Below are 10,254 nucleotides of genomic sequence, written 5' to 3'. Positions count from 1 at the left end.
CACAGTAATTCTTTGTGTATGTTCTTCTGTTCCAATTTTTTTTTTCATCAAAATTTTTCAGATTTGTTTCGATCACGGTAAGGTAAATATTTTATTTTTTTATTATTTTTAGTACTCTCTTTCATATTTTGATTTTTATGTTTTTTATCAGATTGTTTTATTTATATGATAAATATTTTTTTAGTGTTTTGCTTTTTCATGCATGTATATTATTATTTCTTATTATTTTTTAGTTCATCTAAATTTTTTTATGATATTTCTTATGTATTTTATTAGAGTTTTATCTTTTAATTTGATATTTATTAGTATTTTTAATATTTTGTCAATTTTTATATTTTATTTTAATTTAGTAAGTAAATATTAATTTTATTCCAAAATAATGTCTCATAATAAGATCTTTTCAAATATAAAGTAAAATAATAGGATAATATAAAATATTATTTAAATTGATATCTCTTTTAATAATTTTTCATCTAAAAATAATTTTAAGTAATTGTTCATACTCTAACTCACTGAGATCCAGAACCAAATAAAACAGAGAGGCCCAATCCATAGATTGGCCTCCCCTCGCAACCGACCTCCATCCAAGAGGTCGGATTCTACGCAAACTTCACTAAAAGGAAGTCGGAAGTCAGATTAGTTGGCAATAACACTTATTCAAATAAGTAACTGCCTCTAAAATCTCTCAACCCACTTTCAGAAGTCCAATCTTAACCTCCCTAAGATAAAGGGACGGTTATCCTCCTTAAAAGGTGGAACTACTCCAACGGTAGTTATGGGTTCACCACTATAAGTATACTGACAACCCTCAAGTATTTCTAAGTTCCCATACTCTCTAAACTTGCTTAGACCCTTACTGACTTAGGCATCAGAGTGTCTTTACAGGTATTACCCCCTTCTCCTTCCTTCGAATACAAGTCGGACGAAGGTCTCGAATGCGGAAGAAAGCTTGAAGGTCTTCTTCCCAAGACGATTGGGCCAACCTCACGAGTCCAGTCCATCAATCTCCGGTTACCTAACGTAACAGTAATATAATCCACATTTATTTTACTATAATCCATTTTGATTTAAAGATTACCAAATATAAATCACATTAATACAAATTTGCTTTTTATCAAAATCAAATTTACAAAATCAATTTTATTTAAATTCTCATTTACAAACTGAAATCCAAACACATACTTATCGAATACCTATACAAGTCACATTTCTAATTTTCTATATCTCATCACAACGTACGATCAGAGTTATATGTAATATATATTTCAATTGAATTATTTTATTTACCATGAACTACTATATATGTTAGTTTCTCTAATATTTTATATTATCATATATAAAATACTGTTTTAGTCTTTAATTTTTAGACTAATTCCTAATTTTATTTCTAACATTAAAATATTTTATTTTCATCACAAATATTTTATTTTGTCTTATTTTAATTCTTTAGTCAATTTTTTTTAATTTTAAAAATATCTTTTTTTCTCTATTGTTATCTTATTTTTTTTTATTATTTTCTCTTTCAAATCAATACAACAACTATTATGTCACTACAGTTGTGATTTTTGTCATTATTTAGAAGAAAATTATAATGGAAGAAATGGTATTTTTGAAAAAAAAAAGATTTTAATTTTGACCAAAAAATTAAAATAAAATGAAATAAAATGTTTAGAATAAAAAAATAACATTTGAAACGTTAGGAATAAAATTAAAACTTAACTTAAATATTAAAGATTAAAACAGTATTTTATCATATCAAAATTATTTGTACATGTAGTATTACTCATTTTTTTATTTGATTCTAATCACAATATTGAAGTGCTTTCAATTCATAATGAACTCTCCCACTAAGTTAAAATTCGAAGTCTCTAATTGAAATAATAATAGATTTTTTAGCTTTGATTATTAAGATGGGTATAAGAGAAACCACTAGTATTTGATTTATCTTTGTTTACTAAGGTAACACCACCAAACTTCTAAGAAAAATTAAACCAATTGTATGTGGATAATATCTTACTCACATGCATGATATTTTGGTAAAATTAATTTTTCATATTTATGCAGGAGGAATTTGGTTTAATTATACGAGAGTTAGAAGTGCAAGTTCGAATTCTATCACCATGTTAATTTCGAAAACGCTATATGAACTTGTTAATTTGTAATTAAATTCGGTTAAGTACAATTATTTTCTTCTTTTTATCTTCTTCACACACATGCTTCTTGCGTTTTTCTTTTTCTTTTTTCTTTTTCCCTTTTGTTTTTTTTTTTTTATTGTTCTTCTTTTGTACGTGTCTTTTTTTTTTTGTCTCATTTTTCTTTTTTTTTTAATTCAGCAGTTTGACTTTTTTTAAAAAAAATAACAAAATAGAAAAAAAAAACAATTATAACAACAAAGAAGAGAAAAAAAAAACAGCAGCAAAGAAGAAAAAAATGCATCAGAAAATGAAAATCTCTGTGTTTGTATAATAAAAATATATGTATTTTACAGTTAAATATTTTTATGTTTTTTATTTTTTTTAATATAGCTATTCTATGTTTATCTTCAAAAAGGAGAAGAATACAAAATACGACAATAGAAGAAAAAAAACGTAGCGTTAGAATAAGAAGTGGTGCGTTATTAAAGTATGTAAAATTTATGTGCAAGTTTTGTACGAAATCATTTTGATTAGGCTAATAACATATTGACTAATTTGATTTAACGTAGTTAACAACAAAAATTTATTCACCTAATACTACTATATAATCTTTAAATATTGCATGACCTTTTATTTTAATATTTTGTTTCTTGTTTTGTATATGCTCTCCTCCCTAATATTAAAGAAGTGAGGAAAAGAAAAAGAAGTGCGTTGTTAAAATATGTAAAATTTATGTGTATGTTTTGTGAGTCGTTTTGATTAGGTTAATAAAATATTGGCTAATTTGATTGGAGTTAATTAGTTAATATGAAAATCTTATTTATGTAACACTATCACATGATGATCTTTAAATATTGCATGACTTTTTATTTTAATATTTTGTTTCTTATTTTTATGTGAAATAATTCTCCACATATAAACGTTTCTCATACAAGTCATACAAGTCATTTATTTTTTCTTCTTTTTTTTTTCATGTCTTCTCTTTTTCTTTTCCTTCTTCTTCTTTTTCCGTGTCTCTTCTTCTTCTTCTTTGTTTTTGAAGTGTTTCATCTTCATCATCGTGTTTCTCCTCGTTCTTCTTTTGATTTTGCAACGAACATTATGTATTTTTTTTGTTTGATTTTTTCCTCCCAAAAAGAATTATGAGAATATAAAATAAGAAAATGAAGAAGAAGAAGCAGCAGAAGATGAGGAGAAGAAAAAGAAAGAGTTCTGAATTATGCATAAGGTATACTTCAACGAATTTTGGGTGTATTTTAAATCCTTTGGGTGTATTTTTGTAATCCTTTGAGTGTATTTCTATAATCGTTTGGGTGAATTCCTGTAACCGTTTGGGTGTATTTCTGTAACTGCTTGGGTGCATTTCTGTAATCGGTTGGGTGTATTTTTATAATCGTTTGGGTGTATTTCTGAAGTTTCATTATCTTCAACACGATTTCAAAGCTTGATTTCAGAAATCATGAAAATCGAAAAAAAACGAAGCAAGAATACCAATGATAAACGCAGATAAAACAACGAATGAAAATGCAAAGAGAGAACGCACGAAAGGAGATCGAACAAATTTGATAAGAAACTCGTTTTCATGGAGGAAGACGAAGAAAAGTAGGAGAAGAAAAAGGAGGAGAAGGAGGAATGCGAAACACGTCATGAAAATCGTATATGGACGAACGTACTTTTTATTAAGTTTCTCCTAACTTATATGACTCGTACATCAAATGACTTGTATGTGTAGCACTCCTCGAAATAGATATTCGTAGCCTTATCGTAATCAGAAGCTCTTTAATTTGCAAGATGAATAATTTGATAAGATCCTGTGCTGTCCCATGTTTACTTTTCATCACTACTTTATATGTTCAGTGTATATGCTATGTATATATAATATATGCATATATTGTGTGTTCCTCCCTTCGTTGTTCTCAATATAAAAGGAGATACTCTTACTAGCTTTTCAATTATTTTTAAAAAATAAAATTTGATTCTTTATTTTATTTAATATCCTTTACCTAATTATTCAATATCGAGTTCTGGATCTTAAAATTATTCATTAATAAGAAGGAATATTTGCCCACTTACTCTACCATATGCTGTTCATTTTTTTTCCATCTTAGTTATATTCTGCTGACTTTCGAACCAAAAAAAGGAAAGTTATTTGTTCACTTCTGAGTACATGCAATTGTTAATTAGTTAGAAGCGTATTTTAATCTTTTAAACGAAATTGAAATTTTTTATTTTTAATTAAAGAAATTTAATCCTAAAAAGATATTTCAATCTTTATATTAATCCTAAATGAGATATTTTAGTCTTTTTAATTTACTTTAAGGATATTTTAATTTTTTTTGAATTAAATCCAAATATTTTTATTTTTAATTCATTTTAACGTTAATTCTAAATGGTATTTTAGAATTTTTAAAATTAATATTGATAGTAGTATTTTAATCATTTTAACATTAAACAAAGTATCATTTTATCGTTTTTTTTAAATACAATCCAAATTTCTAATATCTAATACAATTAAACAACTCCAATCTAAATAGACATATTTGTCTATTTAAAATTAACTAAATGAATATTTTAGTCTTTTTAAAGTTAAATTTAAATTTATTTTTGAATACAAATTAGTCATACAACCTCAATTCTAAAAGCGAATTTTATTCTTTTCATAATTAATCTTAAGCGACATTTTCATCTTTTTAAAATTAATATCAAAAAGTTATTTTAGTCTTTTATCGTTAAATTATGATTTCTAATATATAATTTTATTAGAACCTTAATCCTAAAAGTGGCATTTTAGTTTTTCAATTAATAAAAATAGTATATTTTTTTAAAAACATAAATTCAAATTTTATTTATAATATTAGGTAAACAAAATTATTAATCCTAAAAAGTTATTTTAACATTTCTAAAATTAATCTTTGAAGGATATTTTAGTCTTAAAATTAACCAAAAAAAGAGTTTCAAAATCAGATTTCTAATTTATAAGATTAAACAAATTAATGTTAAAAGGTTTTTCCAATTCTTTAAAAATTAACTAAAAGGATACTTTTATTTTTTGTTTTTTGAGAAATTTAAAAAATACTTTAATTTCATTTGTAAAATTCATCAAAAAAGAATTTTCGTCATTCCATTATTAATGGCAAGAATGTCTTATCACTTTATTCTATCTTAGCCTTTTTGGAAACTCCTACCATATATATATTATGCTGTTTGGAAAATATGAATCATAGCTTTTTATTTATATAATTGTTTCTCTCTTCAAACTTACGTACTCCCCCAAATTAACATTCACACATGCTTCACCAAATAACAAACCCTAATCTTCTTCACATTTCTCTAGAATTATCTTTGATTTCTAGTAGCTTCCAGCAAAGCAAAGCTACCAATCATGGTGGATCAAGAAATTTGAAAGCAAGAAAGGAACCAAACCAAAGAAATCCCAAGAAAAGCTGCTTCACCAGGTGGGGGTGTTCAACATCATTGGAGCTTTACGACAATCCATGGAAGATCAAGAAAAAGCTGACGACGAGCGACCTCGGGAAGCTGAACCGACTCCTCTTCGGGTCGAATTTGCTGGAGAACCTGATGGTTCCGGTGCTAAGCATGGAAGCGCAAAGAGAAGCTTCGTGCGGCATGGGAACCCCAATTAGGGTTTGGGATGTTGATACCATGTCGATGCACTATCTTATTCTGAAGCGTTGGGCTTCTTTCAAGAGCTATGTTTTGATTGGGAAATGGAACAAAGAGTTTGTGAGAAGAAGGGAGTTGAAAAAGGGTGATGTTGTTGGCCTTCACTGGGATTCATATCGACAATGCTTCAACTTCTCTGTCCTTAAGCATGCCGGTGATCGCTATTAACCACACATCCCTTTGGTAACTCCTTCCATTAAAATATTATGTTAAGTAGTTTAATTAATCAATTAAAATGTCTCATCATTTTAATTATTATCCTCTCATGAATTGAATATTCTATAACATGCAGATGCAAAAAACATCATAGTAATATATAAAAGGTTTTTGAATAAAGATTTGTAGAAATACTTGATCTCCAAATAAATTAATGAGTTATACTACGTGTACACCAAAATCAACCATCAAAGTCAGTAATCAATATAAAGTACATGTTAAAATATAAATACATATTGAAAATAAATTAAATCACACATGTACTCATACACAAATATATTAATAACTGATTTTAGTAAGTGATTTTGATGTACAGATAACATTTTTGTAAATAAATATTGCAATTTAATATATTATCAGTGATATTAGAAATCTAATAATATAAAATACATATTTTTTTATTGTTTTTCAAATATTTTTTATATATTATTATCATATTTATTCTTTCGTCGTATGCTCTTATACATTAAAGATTGTGTACTGTAATTTATTTACTTTGTTTGTTCAAATCATAACCACTCATGTCTAGAGTTTGCTAGAATGGAATCCGTCAATTAAAGAGAATTTGTGGTCAGTTTTAATCATTTTTTTTTCAAATAAAAGTAATTAACTTGTTCAAATAACTCCTTTAATAATATTTATTAAATATTAGTTAGTTGAAAATTATACATGAACAAAAAATACAAAATTCAATGATTATAAAGAGTCTAATAAATTTAAAAAGATATAATGATATTATATGACAATAAAGTGACATTCTTTTTGTAAAGGATTTAATAAATTTCATAACTTAAAATTTAATATTTGATGCAATTCATATGATGACTATAAAACTCAATTTAAACCTTTGTAGTTTAGATAGGATTTCAATTTAAACTGATTAGTTTAATGACTTTTCATTAAATTGGGTTGAATATTAAAGAATCAAATTAGGAGTTTCCTGTATTCTCACTTAGGTCTGGAATGGATGAATCATATTTTAAAATATTTTGACACGATCAAATAGGGATGAACGCAGATTAGATCGAATTGGATATGACAAAAACCTCGATCTGATTCGTATTAAAATGATCGAATAGAATCGGATTTAATATCTACAATTTTTAAGTTTGGCGGATCTCGGATATATCCGCAAAATATATAAATATTTTAAAAATGTTATTTTTTATTAAAAAATATCAATAAAATTCTTTTTTTCACTCTTTTAAACATGCTTACTCTTAGAATATTATTAAACATACTTTTCTAAATAATAAAAATAAAATAATACAAGATATATGATAATTATTAGTTGAAATAAAATATAAAAAGAATAATAATTCATTTATTTATTTATTTTTGCGGATTCGCAAATATGTAAATATCTACATAAAATCTACAATTCGATCTTGTTAATGTGCGGGTCGGATCTGATCCGATAGCCTTACGAATCGGATCGATATCCGCAATTTTTAGAATAAATTCGGATAAACACTATGAATATACAGATTGAATCCGATCTATAAACATTTCTGCCACCAAGGCTCCATTTCTATAAATGGTTAATACTGACAAGTTTATTTAGAAAATGATTCATGATAAAATGGTTTCTCTGATCCTTCTATTTTCTCTTTAAAATTAAATGCATAAAAAAATAATTATTCTAGTGAACAACACAATATAATAATACTAGAAAGACAATAATCTAAAATTACTTTATTTAAATTAATATCTATAATTTTATATTTATAACATCTATAATTACATACTTATTACATCTAATAGTATATATTTATTCAATAACAATTAATAAATGCAAACAAAAGCAAAAAAAAAAGTTATGATTATCTATTTCCAAATTTTGACTCCCAAACATTTTAATAATAAATACATGATAATTTTGTCCACGTGAAATTAGTTTCATAAAGTAATCAGTGTCATAACAGATAGATAAATCTAAGCATAACTTGCTCGTTGAATGATGTATATTTCTAGTATTTGTTAAGGAGGAAGAATTAAAGTATATATCAAAATCGTAATACTAGGAAAAGAAAAAAACAGTCAGATTTTATCTTATTTAATATTTATTAATTATTACAACAATTAATAGATGTTAAATAAAATAAATTTTAGTTATTTTTTACTAATTTTTTAGTTATCAAACATTTTTATATCAAAATAAAGTGAAGAATCTTGACTTTAAAAAGAAACGAACGTATAAGCCTGCAAAAGGAAAGAATGTATGCAAGATATCAAAAGTGCGACAAAATGGAACTGGATTCAAAAGTAAAATATGTGTGCACTATCAGTAGCATTTTTAAAAGGAACGATTCTAGTTTTATTGTTTTAGAGTCAAAAACAGTACTTTAGCGTTAGGGTATTTTCAGGCCTTTTGCTATTGTAGCAACCACATATGAAATACCTTACCCTTAATAGGTCGAGCAAATTCCAAATTTGATTTTTGTCTATTTATACGAAGAAATTAAAATTGTGACTTTTTTTAAAAAAAAAAGAGAACAAAAAAAAAAGAAAAGAAACATAGTTTGAAGTGTAAAAATTCACATGTAACTGTCTTAAGAATAGTTAGATGATTTAATATATTTGACTAAATTATTATTTAATAACTTTCAATTAAGACAAATTTCAGTTAGCTCTTACAACGATTGCAAAAAAAAAAAAAGTTGAAATCACTTTGATTTTTAGTTTGTTAACTCATTTGTGCAATGTTGTTGGAGTTTCGTGTGTAAACGAAGAGATATGCTTCATGATAACAATTGAAGCATTATAAAGTGGAGAAATTTCTAGTGGATGTGGTTTGAATCAAAAAATAACTTTAAAAAAAGCTGGAGACACTAGATGTGGTTCACACTATAAAATTATACTTAGATTAATTTCTTTGTTTCCTTTCATGGTCAATGTTCTTGAATATGTTGAGGAAGATGGAAATAATTCAGAACAAAGAGTTGAAGCCACTACAAGAAAAAGGCCTATGGCCACGCTTTTTTTTGCCACGTTTAGTGGTCAATGGCCACGCTTTTGTGAGGGTGGCAATTGAATAGAGATTCGGCCACATTTTTTGCCACGCTTCAAAAGCGTGGCCATATCTCCCAAATACGGCCACGCTTTAATGGGTGGCCAGTTGTAAAAAGCGTAGCAAAAGAAAAAGCGTGGCGGTAGGTCACCAAAAGCGTGGCGATAGAACAACCGTCACCCTTCAAAAAGCGTGGCGGTAGCTCAAAAAGCGTGGCGGTAGCTCAAAAAGCGTGCCGAAAAGCTATCACTACGCTTTTTTTAGCTTTTCGCCACGCTTTAAAAGCATGGCAATAGACGTGTTTTCTTGTAGTGAGCAAGTCATTTATCGAATATCATTCAATCATTTGAATTTATTTTCAACTTGCACTTGATAAAAAATATCTTGGGAGTTATTAATGGATTATCTAAAATGTTACAAAGGAATGATCAAAACATTGTAAATGCTATGGAATTTGTTAAAGTGTCTAAACAACGGTTGCAAAATATAAGAGATGATGATTTGTCTCTTTTACTTGATGAAGTCTCATTATTTTGTGACAAACATAATATTACTGATCCAAAAATTGATGATATATTTGTGCCATAAGGAAGATCAAGACGCAATGCTCAAAAGATCTCAAATTTGCATCATTTACAAGTTGAGATATTCTATCAAATAGTTAATAGACAACTGCAAGTACTCAACAATCGTTTTATAGAGGTGAATACTGAATTGCTTCTTTGTATAGCTTGTCTGAATCCAAGATACTCATTTTTTGCGTTTGATAATAAGGAGAAGTTGATCCAATTAGCTCAATTCTATTCATTCGAATTTTCTTTCACGCACTCAATTTTTGACACTTGATAGTCAACTATAGAACTTCATATTAGATGTGTGTTCTGCTTGTCAATTTTCAAACTTAAATAAGATTGGTGCTCTTTCTCAAAAATTGGTTGAAACTCGAAAAAATATTATTTATGCATTAGTGTTTCTTCTTTTAAATTTACCTTTAGTTTTTTCCATAGCAACAGTATCAATTGAAAGGACTTTTTCTACTATGAAATCATAAAGAGTCGACTTCGTAACAGTATGGCAGATGAATTTTTAAATGAATGTTTAATGACATATATAGAAATTAAAGAGAGACATTTAATTGTATTAACAATAAAAACATTATTCAATCTTTTTAAAATATAAAACCTAAAAAAATAAAATTTTAAATTATTT

General features: G+C 26.6%; 1 protein-coding gene across 1 annotated transcript; it reads left to right on the top strand.

Annotated features, from left to right (window-relative positions):
• The first annotated feature begins 5,423 nt into the window (after nt 1–5,423).
• Nucleotides 5,424–5,987, top strand: LOC107483734 (B3 domain-containing protein At2g33720-like). The gene has a single exon (XM_016104345.3). The coding sequence runs from the start codon at nt 5,424–5,426 to the stop codon at nt 5,985–5,987; it is 564 nt and encodes a 187-aa protein (XP_015959831.1).
• Nucleotides 5,988–10,254: the final 4,267 nt, after the last annotated feature.

The sequence above is a fragment of the Arachis duranensis genome, chromosome 4, assembly GCF_000817695.3.
Source record: "Arachis duranensis cultivar V14167 chromosome 4, aradu.V14167.gnm2.J7QH, whole genome shotgun sequence".
NCBI classification, from domain to species: domain Eukaryota; kingdom Viridiplantae; phylum Streptophyta; class Magnoliopsida; order Fabales; family Fabaceae; genus Arachis; species Arachis duranensis.
Note: the sequence above shows the minus strand (reverse complement) of the source record. Positions and strands in the feature narration are given on the sequence as shown.